Source organism: Cyprinus carpio, chromosome A9 (assembly GCF_018340385.1).
Source record: "Cyprinus carpio isolate SPL01 chromosome A9, ASM1834038v1, whole genome shotgun sequence".
NCBI classification, from domain to species: domain Eukaryota; kingdom Metazoa; phylum Chordata; class Actinopteri; order Cypriniformes; family Cyprinidae; genus Cyprinus; species Cyprinus carpio.
The window spans coordinates 9,014,631-9,035,660 of record NC_056580.1 but is presented as its reverse complement, the minus strand read 5'-3'; the positions used below and the strand labels follow the sequence as shown (position 1 = coordinate 9,035,660).

Here is a 21,030-nt window from a genome sequence, read left to right as displayed (position 1 = left end):
TTGCTCAGTGAGATTTGAAAGCTTTGAAGAATGGGGACAATGAACGAAAACAAACTTGAGTATTTAAAATCACTTTTAAACTTTTCTCACTTCATTAAGGAAATAGGAAAATCCAAATTTTATAATGGTAAGCTGTAGTTAATCACTTTACAAGGCTGTAACCACTGAGGGGGTCCTATTCCACCAAAATTAGTAATATTCGGCTTCACAGTGAGCAGTTCATTAAAGGAATGGTTCACCCAAAAATGAAACTTCTGTCATCATTTACTCACCCTCATGATTCCAAACCTGGAACACTTCTGTGGAACATTAAAGAAGATATTTTGAAAAATGTTGGTAACTAAACCGTTTTGGTTACCAATGATTTCCACTGTATGGACAGAAAAAACAAATGTCTCAAAATATCTTCTGTTGTGTTTGACACAAGAAAGAAAGACATACAGGTTTGAAACAGAATCAAGGTGAGCAAATTGTGTCAGAATTTAAATTTTTGGGTGAACTATCCCTTAAACTTATGCACATGAATTTCTGGTTGCATGTAACTCCATATGGTTTCCTGGCATGGCACAAATCATGCTGAATTCAGTCTCATGGCTATTTCTACCAGTTTAAAAGCAATGATTGCTCTTTCCATGAAATCAGTTTTCTTCTTTTTTAAACTTTCCCATAATATGGTGTCTTCAGCATAGTTTATTTTCCCTGCGTCTCCCAGGGAATCCTGAATCATGTTTGGTGTAATAATGATAAACCTGCTCTCATTCTACAGACCTGAACACAAACAGACTTTTAGGACAGCTCCCTGTCACTGTCAATGTTTTTACAAGTTTATGATGAATGAAACAGGACATTCATCATCAAAGTCCAGAGCCAGATATTTCTGGAGAATAATTTTCCCTCATCTGAAAAGTTGAAAAAGGGGTCTTGTTTTAAGGTTGATTTATGTGGTTAACTTGTCCTGTGGAGAAACAGCGCCCTACACTCCCCATCAACTGCTCTTCAGTGTATATTGGAAATTTTGATAATGGTGTTTTGTTAGATGGAAGGTCATTGCCTGATGAACTCGTGCAGGACTTACAAAGGACCTTCACAGAGATTTTTTGCCCAAAATGCTCTCCTTTGCTTATCTCTGTAGGGTCTGTGATACTATGAATGGATTTTGAAAAACGCTTAATACACATTACACTACAAACATGTATTTCTGTATGTTTACTATAAGTTAGGAATAAATTTCCAGCAGTCAATATTGACCTGTATGATAATTTTAACCCTCTGAACACTGCCGACCCAGCAGCCTTGCTGTCAACAGCTAGTGTTAAGAGTTTTCATTTAGATTACATGATCAAAAGTGACTGAAATTTCATTTTGCCATAAATATTTACCTCAGCACTCTTAGAAATAAAGATTCCAAAAATATTTTTGCAGCAGTGTCATAGAAGAACCGTTGGTTCCCCAAAGAACCTTTCAGTGAACAGTTCTGAAAAGAGACATTTTTTTCTTCATTTGAAGAACATTGTAATAATGTATCAAATATTTTCCACATTTGAGGGTTATTGTAATATTCATTTTTTTATTAATTTGTGGAATGTTGTGGTTATGTGTCTGTTATTTTGTGTGTGTCTTCAGCGTCTCTGGCCTCTGTTAACATCTGTTTACACAATTCATAATATTTCCTCACAAATTACATTTTGGTGCAGTTTGTGTGCAAGCCCGGAACAGAAATCGGTTGAAATAAAACAAAAAATGGCCAGTCGACCGGTGCATCTGTACTCCACTGTATAAATTAAATATAGATTAATCATTGTTAAAGCTACACAGTTACTCGCCAAGAGAGGTAGCCTATTTGGCATACTTTTGTATGTATTTATCCGTTCAAGCGCAAGAATGGACGCTGTACAAACAGAACACAGCGCGCAAGTACTGAATGCAGTTGTTTTTCACGTCTTTTTTTATAAATGCTTTAAAATTGCATTAATTTTTAAATAAGAAAGGCTTAAAAACTTGCAAATTATTAACTTTCATGATGGTGCAGCAGTGGCCCGATCAGGCCTGTGACAAACTCGTCAACTGTCCCGAGCTTCTTTCACGCTGTTCCTAGACCATCGGGCAGTCCTTATTGTCGAGCCCTGGTATTTATAAACAGATTTCTATTGATTCTTAACATTTAAATGCAGTGAACTCACTTGTCCGAGTCCTTGCTCTGCGTGTCTGGCTGTTGCAGACTTGTATTGAAACCATGTAGTTCTCTGCCTTGTCAATCAATGGGTAAAAAGCAGTTAAATCTCTCTGTTAGCCATACATGTAATTATAGCTTGCCAAAATGTTACTAAATATGCCCTCGCTGGCTTTCTGGTTTTGTTTTTTCCTCCCCTTTCGCCTTTTGAAGGAGTTCTAATTGGTGGAGACAGTGTGTCAGGATTAGAGGCTCTGAGTTTTAAACCCCAACACCCCCCGAAACCACACACACCCCCTCCTGTTCCCTGCTCGGAGCTGTAGCACAGGCTCTGTGAGGGACATACAGGCCTGTGTGCACGCTGTGGCTGGCCTCTCAGCACCTCTGCTCTGATTCTGCTCTGCACCTCCAAACCTACCTCTCCACAAAGGCCACAGTCAATATACCGCTACATATGACTCAACAGGCATTTCGGGGAATTGTCGTTTATTTTCAAGTTCGACAGCCGTTGATTACCCAGGCCCTGGGAAGGAAATGCCTTGACTGAGCAGTGAAGATTAACATAACCAAAGCTTAAAAATGCATACAATCAAATATTGGGATGCAGGATTCGGGCAGGCCCTGTAGGTTCCAGGACAGGTGTATTAGAGCAATCAGTCAGCCTCTTTCGCTACCTCCTGGATTGTCGACTCTGTGGATGCTTCATCGAAGGTGCTAGGAGGTTATTCTGCCCTCCTGTACACAGTGCTGCTGCTGTCCATCCAACTCCGACTGAGCCAAGTCAGAAAAACACAGAATCCCGGAGGTGTCTATAGACTTACTTTCCATGACAAAGCCTGCTGGGACCTGCTGATTACTCAGGTTAGAGTGAGGGTTCAATAGCACTAAAGTACATGAATGTAAATTGTTATTTGAAATCTGTTAAATCACTGGGAGCTCAGTTCAGCATAGATGTTTTAACACTGCAGCTGCAGAAAAAATTGTCACGTGAACGCTGATTGCACAAGAACTCACAGTCCCAAACACTCCACTAGTGGTTATCCTGAGCTTTGACGTCAAAGCATGGAAAATATGTCCATTTCATGGTTTTAGAGTCCTCAAGAAAAAAGAATGGCAAAACATCTTTTTCTCTTTGCTTGTATAGTGCTTTATTCAATACACATTGTTTCAAAGCAGCTTCCCCGAGAAAAACAGGAAAAGAGCAGTGTTGCAAAATTCGTTAATTATGAAATGACTTCAATTTCAGCTATAACCAGCCTTATTATTATTTAGCGGCTTTTTCAGCTATAACCAGCCTTATTATTATTAACTGTGCCAACAGTGTTGCATAGTTCATCAGTTATGAAGTATCTTTTCAGAAGACAATACTGTCATTATCCAGCTCAGTTTAGTTTCGGTTTTGTTCTCATCTAGTAGTGTCAGTGCAATTCAATAATATTTCTGAATATTTCTGGTTTCTATGCTTATTAACTGTATATGCTGTATATTAACTGTATAATAGGCTGTTTGCAGAAGAAATCCTCAAAATATGTAGTTAATTATCAATGATCATCGATAGAGAAAGTTGCATTTTGAGTCCTTGACCTTGTGCGGAAAAGTGCTTTAACTTTGTTTTGGGTATATTCTTGCAAAGATATCATGCAGTCTGAGAACAGACAAGCTTGGTAATCACATCAGTCCCATGCTGACATTTGTAATGTTTATGTTTATATTTTCAATGTAATGCAACATTTTTTCACGGTTCTGTATATGCCATATGGATTTCCACTGTAAGAGTTCCATTGGATTTTTCCTTTGTTTTCATAATCTGAGGGGTGACTTCTTTGTTGTGCCCACAAATGCTGTCAACATAGCTGAAATTGTATTTAAGCCAAAATATTCCTGTAAAACCACATATGAACAATGCTATATTATCAAAGCATCAGAAAAGGACAGAAAATAATTGATTCATGCAGCAGACCTGTGAAGTGTCACTAAAGGCGAACCCTGTGGCCTTTTTGACAAATGGCACAGCAAAATACTCTCCATTAGCAAGCAAATTCACTCAGTGACCGTTTGTTTAGGTCCATTTTAAATAAAATTCAATGAAACAATATGAACAATCAGCAAAATCTCTGCGAGCCAGCTAAAGTAATATTGTGCTCTACACAATAAACACATGAACAATGAATGAGTGTGTTTGGAGTCTCCGAGTGTAAATATCACTCCCCTCGTGCCCAATGCTCTGCAGGACAGACCCCCTGATGGGCTACTGGAGCCGTCTGTGTTTTTGAGGGTGTACATGGAGTTTCCCATATTAATATCAATCATTATAGTTAAGAGTAAGCACTGAAGCTTTTAAATACTGTTTGTGATGATTATCCACTAGACTATCAACTCTGCTACAATCAAAGTGAATTTTCATAAACTTACTTTAAAGCTTTACGCACAAATTAAATGACTAGTTTATAGTTCAATACAATTATGCAGTGATCAACCTGTCTTCCTAGGTACTGGCTAGGAATAATTGATTCCAGGTTCACAAACAGTGTACCTCTCCTTGATGAATGACCCTCACATGTACACTAGACTGTCACATACACTAACAGACTTTTAAATTATATCTATACTATGCTGACTATATTAGCAACTATTTCTGACTCTGAGTTCTTATGGGGTAAAACTGGTTTGCACTGTGATCGTGAATGTTTTTTTTCTCCTTCCTTTGCTCTTTTTTTTTTCAAAGTTATGTTGCAATTCAGAGTTCATTGGACCAGAGGCTGTGCAGCTATCAGAAAGGAAGGGCTACAAGAGGCCAGTGCAGACTCTGATTATACTGCTTGCTTGCTCGTGCTCTCTCTCACTCATTCTTGCCCTCTTCCCTTTATTCCACAGGTTAAACATTTACAGACAACCTGTCAATAAATGTTCAAGCTGTTTGTTTTTGTGAACTTGTAGAGGTGATGTAAACCTGTCCATTAAAAGAAATACTGCGTTGAAAATGGGTCGAGATTCAACAGCATTGTTCTTTGTTCTTAATAAAGCTGATAGGAAAAAGTTACTTAAAACAGGACAAACAAACAAAAATAGTAAAAGTACCAAGGAGCTACAAACCGAGGCAGCCATGCATGGTGCCATCTTATAACTGATTATAATTGATTTTTGATCTTGAATCATTTTATCAATTGATTTAATCATATATTATGGTCCAGTTTCTTTAGAGGCGTAGTTCACCCAGTTGGATAGCGTGAAGGTGAGTAAATTAACAGCAAGTTTTCATTGTTGGGTGAACTATTCCATAATAAGGTTAATCAGTTGATTGGCTCTAAAGCCACATTATTTATTTGCCAAAGCCATTTTGTACTGCTTTTACTCTCAGCTGACAAATATCTCATGCCATTCCAGCCATTAGTTTGGGTAGTTGTTAAACGGTGTGAAAAACTCGTTGGATTGTTACAGATGGGTTAATATGCCTCGTGCCAGCAGCACACCAGCAGCCACAGCTGGGTTGGATCGAAGCAGTTTCTTTCCTACACAGCTGTGCTCTGAACTGACCAGGGCGCCCATTGCATTTGCCCTTTATAAAACCACAGTGAACCAAATCTCTCTCTCTCTCTCTCTCTCTCTGTCTTGCATACCCACTCGACAAACATACAGTTTCTCTGCCAGTCTAGTGCGGCCTTGCATCTCCTCTCTAAAAATACTATTAGCAGCAAAATACAAGGATTATATAAAAGCATGAATATAAATGTATAAATATAAAGTGCATAATGAATGTATTGATATTTGCCGTTTCAGAGTTGCAGTTTCCTCAGGGAGTGGCGAACCAGAGCAGCCGGGACACTCTTTAAAGTGGTGCGCTGGGATGTGGGAATGTGCGCTTTTGGGTCGGAGTGCTGAGCGATGCAAGTGACTCTGGCTCTCGCTCATATAACATCACTGATCAGTCTCACTCAGGCTATACCTTTTATTTCCAGACCTTGCATTCATAGACTCGAATATTACTGTGTTGTAGAATAGTTCACTCAGTTTATCCTTTTGAGTGTCAGGTTATTTCTGTTTATCTCTTCTCTCAGCCTTTTCCTCTCTTGTTCAATCTCTTTTTCAATCTTCTCGTCATGTTCTTTTATAATGCCTTTAATTTTTTTCCTCTTCTTTACTCTTCTCTGAAGTATATTTTGTCCAGGAAGGGTGTTTCTGTGAAGATAAAAGATATGTTGACTGAAACATAGGAGACAATAACATTAGTCATTATTATAACTTCTGATTAAATGGCAATTCCGGTAAATTCTGTTGTTCTTATAGAAGTATTAAAACTAGCGTGATTAAACCCCCCGCCATTGACGTTTGAAATCTGTGAAGATCACAGAGCAATGTTTTGGTTTCAGTGCATCTGTACGCTGCTCACTGATTGCACTTGCCTGTTTTAAATCACTACTGATGACAAATTGGGGCTGAGGTGGGACTGTTAGCACACGCTAGCACAAGAGTACCAATGAGTTCCAGCGGCTGCATGGGAGTTGCCATTATTACTTCCTTCAGATTTGAATCTTTTTGTGAACATGAAGTTTGTTCAATGAGTCTCCTCCACTTTCCTTCCTATTCTGAATTTGACTTTCAATTGTGAGTCTGCAGAGAACACCTCCACCCATATCTATATGCGGAAATAAAAGTTTGATCATTTATAGATATCCAAAAATATAAGTGGATTTTTCCACTGCTTTTAGTCGGCGAGAACAATTAATATTAGCCCTTGGCTTGTTTATTAATATAGCAATTTTAATTCACTTGGTTATGTGATTAATTTATTTTAATTACAGTCCAGGCAATGTCTTTTGTTTACTACTACTACTATTGTTTTTTTTCTTGCATCTATCTATTTAAAGGGATGAAAATGCTAATGAAAAATGCTATTATCATTTACTCACCCTCGTGTCATTATAAAATCAGTTTGACCTACTTTCCTCTGTGAAACATAAAAAATTAATTGTTAAAATATATATATATATATATTTTACACCATTGATATTCATTATATATATATAAACCTTTTCAACATTTAATGTAACATTTACATTTTTTAACAAGTTTCTTATGCTGACCAAGGCTGAATTTATTTAGATCAAAGATACAATAAAAGCAGGAATATTATGAAATATTATTACAATGTAAAATAATGATTGTCTTTTTAGATATATTTTAAAATGTAATTTATTCCTGTGATGCAATGCTGAATTTTCTGCAGTCATTACTCCAGTCTTCAGTATCACATCAGAAATCATTCTTTACTGATTTGCAAGAAACATTAAATTTTTTATTATCAATGTTGAAAACAGTTGTAATGCTTAATATTTTAGTGGAAACTGTGATACATTTCCTTTCTAAATGTAGCTTTGTAACTTTGTAAATGTCTGTGTGTTACTTTTGAGCAAACGTTTGAATGGAAGTGTATGGGTAGAAAGTAAGTCAGTTCAAATATATAACACCAGAAAGTAGAGCACGAGATTGCTAACTTATAAATGCTAAACAATATAATTAAAAAATAAATAAATAAATAAACAGTAAATCACATATTGTGACCAGAATAAATATTAGATGAGTGATAGACAATCAGGATATTTACAGTAACCTAATTCTGTGCTTTTGTAAATCTGTTTTTGTCCTGACTCCCTTCCCCAGACGAATGCACTATGGGAAAATTTACTGTAATATATACACAAACCATGAGGACAGAAAATGTGTCATGAATCAGATTGTGGTCTTTCTTGGAAAACCCTGAATGATATAAGCTCTCTCTGAGAGCAACAAACAGTCAGTCTGCTTTAAGGTGTATGTGTGTACACTGATGTGTGAGTGTGCATTCATCGCAGTGTGGTATTTTTGTCCATTATAGCCCTAAGTGAGCATGTCTGTGGTAAGACAGTGTTTACCTGTGGTCAGATTAGCTATACTGCAGGCCTGTGGGTCTCCCTCTGTATATACGTGTAGGTGAGACAGGGAATGTGAGGGGACCTGAAGACAGACAGGGAAGAGGTTAAAATTAGCAAAAAAAGGACCTCTATGTTGCTGTGCTGATCATAAACAGCATTTAACAGTCCAGGCAGAGATGTGGCCATGATAATGAACTGATTCATCATCACAGCTAATGGCTAAGAGTTGTGGAATGATGAAAGGATGTTGCAGTAATCCTCTGGTGTCCACTAAATCATTACACTGAGGAAATAACCAGGTACATTTAACCACAAACTGACTATATCCTGTAGCAGTAGGCCAAGGGCCATTGCTAATGGGTTGGAAGGTGGGAATGATTCTAGGGGCCCACAGATCCAGGGAGACCCACAGTATTTCCAAAAGGATTGATTGTAGGATCCTGTAAAATAATTAATTTGAAGCCACAATAAAAAATAAAAAAAAATCAAGGCGAGAGGCGAGAAGTTTTATGTGGTGAGCGAGTCATACTGTCAGGAAAGAAACAAAGATCTGCTCACCATTAAAGACAAGAAAGGAAGGAGAATGAAAACAGAAGCAGTGTAGAAACACAATGCAAAACCAAATGACTTTTTAAGAAAGTTTATTTTAATTTTGTAATATTGTAATATTGGTAGAATTGGAATATTACTCAAGCAAGATTTAAACTTGGGTCATAAGCATATAGTGCCACGTGTCAGAGCATGTGCACCGTCTACCAGACCACATCTTCGTCCAAGCTTGTCTTAAAAAAGGTAAGGGGCCTAGAGAAATATACAGTCAGGAGGCCCAGACTCCCTATAGCTACAGTCGCAGATAGGCTACATCTACAGCACCAATGGTTTCCTTCCAGGCCTGTGCCATGGATTGACAGAAAGAGATACAGACAGATAGAAAGAAAGAGAGACTACTAAGAGATAGATGAGAGTAGGATGCTATCCCTTCCCTTCATCCATGTCAGCCTGCTGCTACTGAAGCATAGTGTGTGCACTTGCGCACACGTTCCGCTAGCTTATCCCCAGCTCCAAGCAAGCACCCTCTAATTAGGGCTGCGGGCAGGCCTGCAGTCTTTGAAGCTTGCTGCAGTACCACAGCAGCTTGCCACAGCCGGGGTGACAGCGGCATCCCACAGAAGATCACGAGACAAACCCGTACAACATGGACACGCAGGATCTGTTCTGTCTTTTCTTCACTTGCGTTATTGCGCAATACTCTCCCTCTCATCTCTCTATCCTTTCTGTCCTCTTTCTCTGTCTTCTTCAAGCACCACCTTTCAGAACAAAAATCCATTAATAGAGCCATAAATTTCATGAAGATCAATCCAACCTTAGGTTGCTCGGATGTTCACTTTGAAGTGCAGAAACAATCGCAACGGCAGGTGTGAGTACAATTAAACAAGCTTGACAGCTTCCGACATAATATCAAACTTAGTTTCCTACTCACTGAGACTCATTGTACTCTTGCCTTTTACCTCTCGGTCTTGCCTCTCAGCAAAAACTGAGGCCTAAAATCCAGCCTTTTTTGCTTGTGGGCTCTATGTCAATACTGGGTACTGAATGTTGATGTTTACCTTCATTTTAGCTGTTTAATCATATTGTCACAGCCTATTTAAAGTAAAAAAAAGGCTGTTAGCCAGTACACAGCTGGCAAGGGCAGCAGCGGTATAGTAAAATATAAATATAATAAGAACGTTTTTGAGCTGGTGAATCCATTCTGAGCAGTGAAACATCACCACAGTGACCACAGCTGTGGCATGCGTGCAGGAAAAAAAGCAGCCCAGGCCTCTGAAGCCTGAGAGAAGAACCCAGTAGAACCAATAAACAGGCAGAAATGTGCAGCATGTGCCCTACTTCATTTTAAACGCTGCCATTAGCATGGATCCCTCCACAGCTATCGGCTACGCAAAACAACACTGGACAGTCATCATAATAATGATCACTATGTTTATCGTTATCAGGATCCCTGTGAATCACAAACAGTGAACTTTGACTTCTTGTGGGCTCTTTTAGGATAGGCCATAATCAGAGTGACATCTTAAACTAATTTCTGGTGTATGAATAAGAAAAATATTTGAAGTAGGCTTCAAAACACACTGCATGAGTTAAAATTCCTTAATCTGAAACACAAAAGAAAGTTTCAACAGAGGTTATTCTAGAAACAGAACCACTGAAACCCACTTTCATCTCATCATCTTATATATTCAGCCAAGAGTAAAGGTCATCACAGCCATGGAGGTGATTGAGGTTTCAGCTCATCCGTGGAAAAAAAAGAAGAGGTGGTTTCAGGTCGGTTATGAAGGTAAAGAATACCATAGAGGGGGGAGGTCCCACAGGCTGCTATTGATGCATTGAGTTATTCAGGGCTCTTGACTTTAGGCCTCAATTACAGCCATTTGGCAGGAGCACTAACGTGTGGAGACGCGGCTGTGGCGAGTCCGGTCCACACTGCCCGACCCTGTGCTTGTCCCCTGGGCAGTGCTTTGTTTTTTTAGCAGGCGGCTGGCTCAGGCTGCTTTTAGCCTCTGCTTTTATACATCTCTGGTATTATTTTTTCCCTGCTTGCTCCAGCTGTGACTGCCCCAACCACTCCTCGTGCTCCAATGCATGTGGAGGAATGGAGTAATCGGACATTGACGCTGCACAGCCCTCTGCATGCATGAATGAATTCAGTGACATCTTCTGTCTCTGCTCCAATCAAAACAGAGGCCTCCAGAGACTTCAAGTGAAGTTTGGATTCAGGTGCCCTTAACAGAAGTTGTGTCCTAAATGATGTACTATGCATTGTGCACATAAACTGCACACCATGTCATCTAATGTAGGAATTTTAGAAGGATAGTGTTGTTTCAAATGCTGCACTTTTTCAGTGTGTTTCAGTGTGAACGCACTACTAGCACTACTAATGCTACAGTGTGGAACAATTTTAGAAGAATGGTGTTTAACTTTGAGTATGAGTGTGATTGTGTTGTAGTTTTTGATTGTGGCTGTGGCATTAAAGTGATTTGTTATTTCGTTGTACCTTATTTAACCCTAAAAGGTTCATGGTAGTACCTTAAGTGCTAATATGCACCGGTTAGGGCAGCGTTGTCCAATCCTGCTCCTGGAAGGCCAAAGTCCTGCAGAGTTCAGATCCAATTTGATAAGGATTGAACCTAAACTCTGCATGATAGTGACCTTCCAGGAGCAGGATTTGGGTATGTTTTAAGGGTAAATAAGGTTTTAAGGGTAGATAAACTTTTTAAATAAGTTTTTCCTTTAATGGTTTTTCCTTTGCATTTTTCTAAGAGTGTTTAATTGTAAAATTGCCTTTGGCTTCCACCAGAGAGAGAACTAGTGAAGTATGGAGGCTGTTAAGACCCTATGAGGTTTATCAGGCAGTTTGAGGGCACTGCCCCTCTTTCCCCTGAGGTTTCTAGGGACAGCAGGAAGTGGTGATGGGGAAAAAAGCTGCTATTACCTTCAGGGGATTGAAAGAGTGGCTCACAGAACTCCAAATCCCACCACAATCCACAAGAACGCCATTCCGAAAAACGAAAACAACTAAAAACAGAGTTGTTTACCAGTTAATAGTGGAGAAACACCAAGTTGCCCATGCTCTTTTTCTCTCTCTTTCTCCTCCTCCTCCTCGGCACTCACTCTCCCTGTCCCTCCTGCACACCCTTTGTTGGTTAGTTCCGTGGGTAGCCCTGGTGCCCATGTGAGAACCCAGCAGACCCAGTTCACTCACCCCAATGACAGTAGATGAAAGGCTCCCTGGCTGGCATTATTTGAAAGGCACCCATCTTCCTCTGTTTTGGCCCGGGTGTCCTCTTATTTCACAGGGCAAATTAATAACTCTGCTACATCAATGGACTCTTGCTAAAAGAGCCTGGGTTGGCGACTGAACCACTGCCATCGCCCGGTTGAGACGGAACAGCCGCTGCTGTGTTGCCTTTAAGGACGTGGGCTCTTTTCTTGAGGGCAGAAGGGATTTCTGACTGGATCTGACCACTTCTGAGGCATTGTCAACAGCCAAGTTCAATAGGCAGGCCTGCAAGGAGCCATGTCTTTATTTACATCCATCAAAGGGAAGAGGACATGCTCAGTGGGATCCACACACTCTGTAATTGTGTCTCTGTGATCTCCAAAATCAAGATGCAAAAATTTAAAAACAAGTTGCATTCCATTTATGCATGCTGGAATTGCTCACGCATACCTGGTTCCCATGAGGACTTGGGTACCTGTAAATTAAATCTGTGGAAGGTGAGCTAGTAGAAGTAAGTCACCAGTAAGTTTAGGGGAGAGTTTGGCACAAGTTCTTCAAGACTCCAGTGACTGTAATTCATGAAGTACTTATTTCATATCAAGAATATATTTAGATTAATGGGCCAGACACAGGATGGCATGGTGGCTCATTAGGTATTACTGTCGCCACACAGCCTGGGACTCCTGGCTGAGCAATGAGGCCTTTCTGTGGGGGTTTGCATGTTCTATCTGTGTTGGCATTAGTTTCTTCTGGCTGCTCCAGTTTGCCCCACAATACAAAGAGATGCAGGTGAATTGGAGAGCCAAAAATGCCAATAGATGTGAGTGAATATGTGTATGTCTGTTTGTGTAAGCCCTCTGATGGACTGGCCTGTGGGATTCCCTGTGATCCTACATGGGACAAGCGGTTTGGAGAAGGGATGGATGGGTCCAGTTAAGGTAGAAAACAAGAGTTCAATATAAATAGCCAATAAAAGACTTTAATGATTGTTTAGAGGAACAATGGGCCATGATGGTAAGAATGGGGGATGTGTAAAATCACCACACAGTTTCACACTGACCTGTACCAAATGGTCAAAGTGAGAGTGAGTTTGATTGAAAGAGTGTTTTCCCCATCCGCTCAATTACACTCTTTTACTCCTTGTTCCAAATGAGGACATACCAACCCCCAAACCTAAAATACTTTGATATTTACAGACATAAATAATAAAAAAATAAATCAACACCAAACACCATGTCTGTTAAGTTTGCTTTTGAAATGGGCACAAAACCACTAGCCCCTTTCCGGCAAATATTTGCAGAGCTAATTTGGAAGACTTGGGTCTGTTTCCTTTCGCTCATTTAAAGAGAAAGTGAACAGAGTTCGAGTGTCATGGATATATCTGTTCTTAAGGTGCTGACCGCTGGCTACCTCCACACAGTCATGACTTGTGTAAGTGGAGCGTCTTCTCTCAGTGCTGTAGAATAGAGCTGCTCCTGTGTAACAGTCTTCCAAGCTATACACTCCCGTCTTTACCAGCTTAATCTTCAATTAGAACAGTGAACCCCTCATGCAGGTCCCACCACTGCACATTACCTCAGCACAGGACAGCACACACTGGAGCTCTGTCTCTTAATATCTGATACAAATCAGATCCATTGAGCAACTGATGTGAATGGAACCTGGAACCAGGAGGCTGTAATATACAAACCAACATTTTTTTTTCATTTTCAGCTCAACTGAATTTTCACAATGCTTCCTTCCTATTTGTTACACCACACTGGATTTGATCTGGCTGGACAAATAATTGTTTTTTAAATATTAATATTTGAAAACAAAATTACTTTCTAGACACCACTTTTACCTTTTTTATGTAATAAATGTAATATTGCATTACTTAATAGATCATGAAAAAAAATAAACTTGTATTTGACTCATAAGCAAAATAGTTACACCTGTCAGCAAAAAAGAACGGTCTAAACAAACGGGCGTCTTCTGATCAATAAATGATCAATCATTCAGACGAATGCGCCAGGTTCTAGTCTAGTGTGTTTCCTGAAGCGTATCAATGTTATAAACAGGTTGGGGAGGGCAACAGTCGCTCACGTTTGTTTGAGGAGCAGCCAGGCTCGTTCTCTATTTGTGGATCTATGAATGGGAGAGTCTGAGTCCACAGTTCTTCCCCGAGACTTGTGTTTGCCCAGCCAGGCGCTGTGAAGCGTTAAAGGGAGCCGGTGGGTATACGACGCACCCAATGTGACCCATGGGGAGGAGTGGCAGGCAGGGATAGACAGGGGCAAAAAACTGGCAGGGTGCGGTCTCAGTTCGCCGGCAACTCTGATCACTTGACGTGCGCCCAAGGACGTGCTCATTCAAAGACAGCAGCCGCAGCAGCCTCTCCGAGTCTGACAGCTCTCCCTGTGTGCGCCGGAGTCACCCTGTATCTCTCTCTCCTATAATCTGTTAGATAAATAAATGGACTTGCCTGCTCACTCTTATTTCGGTGATTTTCTCGAGAGATCAGCGTTTCGCATTCTATGGGCACTGAACACTTGGTATCACTGGATCTTTTCTCCGGCGTCTCTCCATGACAGCCTCTGCGTAAAGCGACTTTTACGCACGGACGATGGCGAGGATAAGGGTGATAAAGAAGTAGAGGTTTTGTCCTCCCCATCTTTTACCCCGTGGGGGGGAAATAAGGTTCTTCCGGGGGGTAGTTTCTCATTGAACGGCGAGCTGTGCCACCGTACCACTCCGTGTCGGAGTGCCCGGCCGGTTGGGGTGGAATGCGTCTTCCCGTGGTGTTTGGGCTCCTCGTCGGCTGCGCCCTGATTTTCGCACCTGTTAACGAGGGCTGTGGGCCGGGGAGGGGACATGGGAAAAGGCGGCCTCCAAAGAAACTGACACCCCTTAATTACAAGCAGTTTAGTCCAAATGTAGCCGAAAAGACACTGGGAGCCAGTGGGAGACACGAGGGCAAGATCACCAGGACCTCGGAGCGCTTTAAAGAGCTCACACCGAACTACAACCCCGATATCATCTTCAAAGATGAGGAGAACACAGGTGCGGATCGACTCATGACGCAGGTGAGCGACACTCGAATAATGCAGCTCGAATGAATTCAATTATCGGCCCATTACAAACACACTCAGTGGCTCTGATTCGATTGCGAGCGCATTAAACCTGTTGCTCAGCGTGTGCCCTTTGCTCAGTCCCACCGACGCGATCTTATCGATCTTCACAGCTTTCAGAGGAACTGATTGCTGACAGCGGCTTGTCTTTTAAAATCGCTTAATAATAATATTATTAATAATAAGTTTTATTTATATAGCGCCTTTCCAGAGCCCAAGGACACTTTACAATAGACATCAGAAATAAAGCTTCTTCGATGGCTCGCGGGTTCAACAAAGAATCTTATGTTTTTGAGTTGAGTTTGGATGTATGGCGCTTTGGGGATTTTTAAAAAAAGTTTTTGATGTTATGTTGCTGGTGCTTCAGATCAACATGTTGGTTTCCTAGTTCTTTAAAGCAGAAAACAGATTGACTAAATGACAAGAGATTATAACGTGTTGATGGTTCTGTGTTGAACTTACCGTTTTTCTCATACAAGGAAAATCTAGGACCTGTCAAATACTTTTCAAAATGTTTATGTGCTCTTTTATGTAAAATGTGAATATTTCGTTTTTGCACAATGGATAGAAATAACAGCGTCTATTCTGCATGCAAACGATATAAAAATATATTTTGATGTAGTACGTTATCAGCAAAAAAAAAAAAAAAAAAAAAAAACGTTAAAAATCAAAACGTTTCTTATGTTAACTCGCTCTAAAACTTGACTTACTCATGAATGGAAACAGTTTTAAAATAAGTAAACTTTCCATTTAGTGTGTGGTTTATTTAAACAATTTATAAATAAATCATAAATGACTCATGAATCTGAACTTATGACTTTTATTTCCTTTCTAATGAAACCGATTTTGTCTGAAATCGTGGTTAGTTACATTATATCTGTGCTTTGGCAATGAATGCTTGTTTCCGTTCTGAAATATGAATTTGCTGTTAAAAGCAAATTTGTCTTGTGTATTCTAAAGGGTGGTGAATGTGGTCAGGTTAAATGAGTAAAAGTGAATCACTCAACATTTTGTACACATTTTGTACTTTGGTCGTTGAAAAATACCTGTGGGATGGTAAAAATAAGTCAGTATGTATTTGTGGGTTCAGGCATCACTCAGTTCTCCTCATGATTCAATAATTTGTCATTATGTAATGTTTTTCGTGGGTGCTTTTGAAAACAAACTATTCAGGCATGAAAGAGAGGTGCCTGGGTTTAAAAACAAAAACTATGGCATATTGTATGGCATGTTAATGTGGAAATACAGGGATTACAGTAACTCTTAATTAGTTAGTATAGGAATAAATACTAATTTATTTAGGAAAGCAAAACTAATTGTTGGAAAGTGTGCAGTGGAAAGCTCTGCATGGAAGACACAAAACAAGGTAAACAAAGGGAAGTTAAATACTAATTCCTAAAATGTCACTTAAATCAGAGTGATCAAATCATCTTTATGCAAACAAGATTTAAAGCTTTAGCATGTTCGTTTATTTTGCATATTTATTTTTGTGGTGTTATGGCCATATTCAACTCATTGAAGACTCTTTAAAGTATAATGTGTTTTTACTTTTCTACCACAACAACTGAATTCAGTGTCATTTGAATCAACTCTGTCTGTCTTTTGTCTTGGCCTGTGATGAAAGTTTGTGTGTGTGTGTGTGTGTGTGTGTGTGTGTTTTGCCCTTTGGAGTTATAACTTGTCTTGTTTGCGTATTTCTTGCATAATTCCAGTAAATGCAGGCCATCATCTTCCACGTGTGTAACCCAGGTCTAAACATCTTTCCTTGTTGCGTTCACAGCGCTGTAAAGATAAGCTGAACTCTCTGGCTATCTCTGTGATGAACATGTGGCCCGGGGTGAAGCTCAGGGTGACCGAGGGTTGGGATGAAGACGGCAATCACTTTGAAGATTCACTGCATTACGAAGGAAGAGCTATTGATATCACCACCTCAGATCGCGACCGTAATAAATATGGCATGTTGGCACGTCTCGCGGTGGAGGCCGGATTTGATTGGGTCTACTATGAGTCCAAATCTTACATCCACTGCAGCGTCAAATCAGGTAGGGCTGACACTACATATATCACTCTGTTTATTTAGAATACAACTATATGCCACTTAACTATATCCAATGTTCCATGCAGAACAATATAATGTAATATTCAGCCATTATACTCATCATTTTACTAGGCTTTCCATCTAAAATGAACTCTTAGAAAAAAAAGGTAAAAAAGCTGTCATTGGGGCGGTACCTTTTAGGTACTAATATGTACACTTTAGATACTTATATGTATCTTTAAGATACCAGTATGGACTTTTTAGTTACGAAGGTGTGGCTTTTGAAAAGGTACCTCCCCAGTGACATCTTTTGTACCTTTTTATTCTGAGAGTATGGCTAAAATTGAAATATGTATGTAGATAAAAAACAAGAAGACATTGTTTTTTAAACAGGTTTATGATTGATTGTAGACCACTGTCCGGTCTGATCTCTGGTGTTTGAACTAAAGAGACTCCAGACTGAAAGGTTCACATGCGTTCAGTGTGCAGTTAAATCAGGTGTGTCCTATTGTGGTGAAGGTGGTCATTTCTCATTAACTTGGGTGAGATAAGTGGTAGACCTGGGATGAAGGTAACAACAGGTAACAGACCACATCATTAAACCTTAAACACCTGCCTCTACCTGAGTCACCAGAGACCAAATTATTAGCCAGACAACTGGGAAAGTAAAAGTGCTCCCATTCATTGCCTCTTCTGACAGTCTTCTCTCTTGACATGCATTTAAATTTTTTGGATTCTAAAAATTACTTTTGTGTTCTCATTAAAGATGATGGGTTGAAATAATGATTTCATTTAATACACATCCTTACTACACAAACACAAACATAATTGTAACAACAAAAAAACTTTTGACAGAATTGAGAAAACAGAATTCATCAGATCATCCTCAGTGCAGAAAATGCAAAAAAGGTCTGTAGATTAGATTAGATTAGATTCAACTTTATTGTCATTATGCAGAGTACAAGTACAGAGCTAATTTAGGTCTGACTATACAGTTTTTTTTTAAAAGACTGTAGAGTGTTTCAACAATGCTGGAGAGCAACAAGACCTGTGTGTGGACATATTTGAGGCCCTTCTGTTATCTCTCTGATAGAGCATGCAAACACAAGCAAGACCTGTTGTCTTCTTCTGCTTTATCAAAGTCCTCTATAGGTGTGTTCTTCAGATGGCTTCTTCAACTCTTGTCAGATTTGTCAGAATTCAGGCACTTACTTGATAACAAAGACAGTTTAGCAGAAGATACAATATTATGTAATATATATAAAATGTAACAAATATAAACAAAACAGTCTTGAATTTGGAGTTGTGAGTTTTTACTTTATGCATGTCTGCACACACATACATATGCTAGAAGTGCACAAGAGTAAATATGTATGTATGTGTTTATGTAAGAGAGAGAGAATGTGCCTCAAGAAGTAGGACTGGCTGCTAAAGTCCTGTGAGATGATTAACCAACTCCTTTGTTTTCCAGACGGCAACTCTGTTGTCCCCTTTTCTCAGATCTCTTATCTCAGCCTGTCTTATCACCTGGGCTCGGTACTTACCTTTCCCAAATATTTGTGTAGGTCTCAACGGAGACTTAAGACTCATTCCGGTTTTTGTAGTGCATACGTCGCTCCAGACCCCAGTCACCTCTGTTGGACAGAAGTCACAGGGAGCTGAGATTCAAACAAGTGGTTATTTATTAGCTTTTATTGCATTTTTTACCTGCTGACTGGAGTCGTGTGAAAAGAAAAAAACTAATTAGCTTGAAGGATGGCGCTTGAAATGTTTGCCCACACACACCAGGTTATTTTACCACTGCAACTTTCAATTTGATTGGATTTTTATGGGTTTACAATGAGAGCGGGAGTGTGTTTGTGCTTGGGTGGGTGTGTGTGTTTTAAAGATTGAAGATTAATCTGAAGAAGGCACTGTGCCATTTGAACAATCCAAACCCAAGCTTTAACGAACACATGACCTTTGGAATTATTTTAGGCTACTGTGCACATCAAGGAGTCGCAATAGAGAAAACGGTCAATTCGATTGCTCATTTGTCATTATATTCTCTCTATTTCTCTTTCAGAGCATTCTGTGGCTGCAAAAACCGGCGGTTGTTTTCCCACATCGGCTCTTGTCACCGTTGAGGATGGAAGCGTGAAGACTATGGACACCTTACAGCCTGGAGAGAAAGTACTCGCTTCATCAGAGAGCGACGGAAGTGGGCCGCTCATCTACAGCGAAGTCATCGCCTTCCTAGACCGCGATCCTTCCGCAGAGAAGCAGTTCTACACTATCGAGACGGACTCGGGTGCTAAACTGAGCTTGACTGCGGCGCATCTCCTGTTTGTATCCGAAGGGAACTGCTCAGGGCCTGTAGCGAGTGCAGAGCTGAAATCTGTATTTGCTAGTGACGTGCTGCCAGGTCAGTGCGTGGTGTCCACACGAGGAGCAGGACAGCAGGGACATCTGTCCCGGGTCACTAGGATCCAAATACAGGAGGACAAGGGGGTTTTTGCACCACTCACCCGCCACGGCACGGTGGTGGTCAATGGCATCGTCTCCTCCTGCTACGCGGCTGTGGACCAGCACTGGCTGGCTCACTGGGCGTTCATCCCACTCAGGGTACTTCATAGCTGGGGAGGGACAGTTGGACACCAGGCTGTGGGGATACACTGGTATTCCTCACTCCTGCACTGGGTTGGGACTCGTGTGCTGGATCCCACACACTTCCATCCCTGGAGCATGATGGACAATGAAAGATGAAAACAAGCAGGGGAATGAGAATGTCACGCAAAAACAGAAGTTTTGGAAGGATCAAAACGAGAATAAAGACAAGTCCTGAAATGAAGAACACAATCACTTATGACCCTGAATAGACCCTAAAAGACTACAGAGGATGCAGCTATTCTGTGGGTTGAATCTCATTTGAGGAAGTGGACATTGGACGTGACAAAATTGATCTTTAAAACCCATATTTAACACTTTTCAGATGGGTTTTCTTAACTGCCTACACTGGAACATTATCACAAATATATATCAAGACGCACACACTTCCAATCGGATATCTCCTATTCAGTCTCTATCTTTCTTATACACACATACACATTCCCTAAACATATCATTATAGCCATTGAAGTGAGGAAACTATAGATGAATTAGCTTTAAACTCAGGTATGCAGTGACTCAACCACACGCAATCAGACCAACGCGGCCTGATAAGGTTTGAGACGGAGGAGGAAGTTCTGTGAGTGGAAGGTAAACACAAACACGCCCACAGAAACGTAAACTTTACAACTGGTTTAAAGCCTTTAAAACATCAGGAAAATGTACTTTCAGGTCCAGAGCGGTTCATGATAACTGTTTTGCGTTCATTCATATGGTCAGTTAAATGTTTCTCACTGTAAAATGTAGAGGTGTCTTTCCCAACTTAATCAAGTATTTAATGGTCACATTGTACACTGTATTTCTCCATCTAGCATACATAAGGGTTTTGAGTACTTTTATGAAGGCTTCATTCAAACAAATTAAGAGTTTACTCTGTGCAATGTGTAGCAATGTTTATGCCAGTTTATGTAGTCCTTATGTGTGCTTTATGCCGTAATACTCAATTTCTCATACAACTTACTGTATTTATCTGTTTTGTGGCATTATTTACATTTTACTTAAAGATGTCAGAAATTATATAATATTTGTAAAACTATTTAAAGATCTATTTTTCAGAATTAAAGATTATGGAAATATCTGCCTTTGTATTTCTTAAGTCTTTTCACAAACGTTCTCTGTTTTCAGAACTCTATGCTAAAATGTATATGGTGTATTAATAGAGTGCATTAGTGCTCATTCACTTTTTCAGTGGCGTTGGTCCTGGAAGTATTTATTCCATTCATTTTTCCAGTAGGGATATTAAAAAAGACTTTATTATGGTGTTACAAGCCATGAACCAAATCAGCCGAGGTGAATCATATCAGCACAAACTTTTATTTGAAGCATAAAAGGTATTTGAATATCAGACATAAGGCTAAGGTACTAAACTGTGTACTGGA

General features: G+C 39.9%; 1 protein-coding gene and 1 long non-coding RNA gene across 2 annotated transcripts; one reads left to right on the top strand and one right to left on the bottom strand.

The window, feature by feature from the left end:
- Positions 1 to 12,816: 12,816 nt before the first annotated feature.
- On the bottom strand, positions 12,817 to 14,081 carry LOC122146091. Its single transcript, XR_006160780.1, has 2 exons — positions 13,943 to 14,081; positions 12,817 to 13,532 (listed from the first exon to the last, which is right to left on the bottom strand). It is a non-coding gene; the product is annotated as an uncharacterized LOC122146091 (long non-coding RNA).
- On the top strand, positions 14,060 to 20,729 carry LOC109108992 (indian hedgehog B protein-like). The gene is made up of 3 exons (XM_042763398.1): positions 14,060 to 14,922; positions 16,748 to 17,009; positions 19,071 to 20,729. The coding sequence occupies exons 1-3, from the start codon at positions 14,623 to 14,625 to the stop codon at positions 19,748 to 19,750; spliced, it is 1,242 nt and encodes a 413-aa protein (XP_042619332.1). The 5' UTR covers positions 14,060 to 14,622; the 3' UTR covers positions 19,751 to 20,729.
- The last annotated feature ends 301 nt before the right edge of the window (positions 20,730 to 21,030 follow it).

Bases quoted from the DNA above. Each gene is read 5' to 3' on its own strand.
- LOC109108992 (XM_042763398.1), top strand. From the start codon at position 14,623: ATGCGTCTTCCCGTGGTGTTTGGGCTCCTCGTCGGCTGCGCCCTGATT. The intron at 14,923-16,747 runs GTGAGCGACACT...TTGCGTTCACAG, and splicing joins CGGATCGACTCATGACGCAG to CGCTGTAAAGATAAGCTGAA. The intron at 17,010-19,070 runs GTAGGGCTGACA...TTTCTCTTTCAG, and splicing joins CCACTGCAGCGTCAAATCAG to AGCATTCTGTGGCTGCAAAA.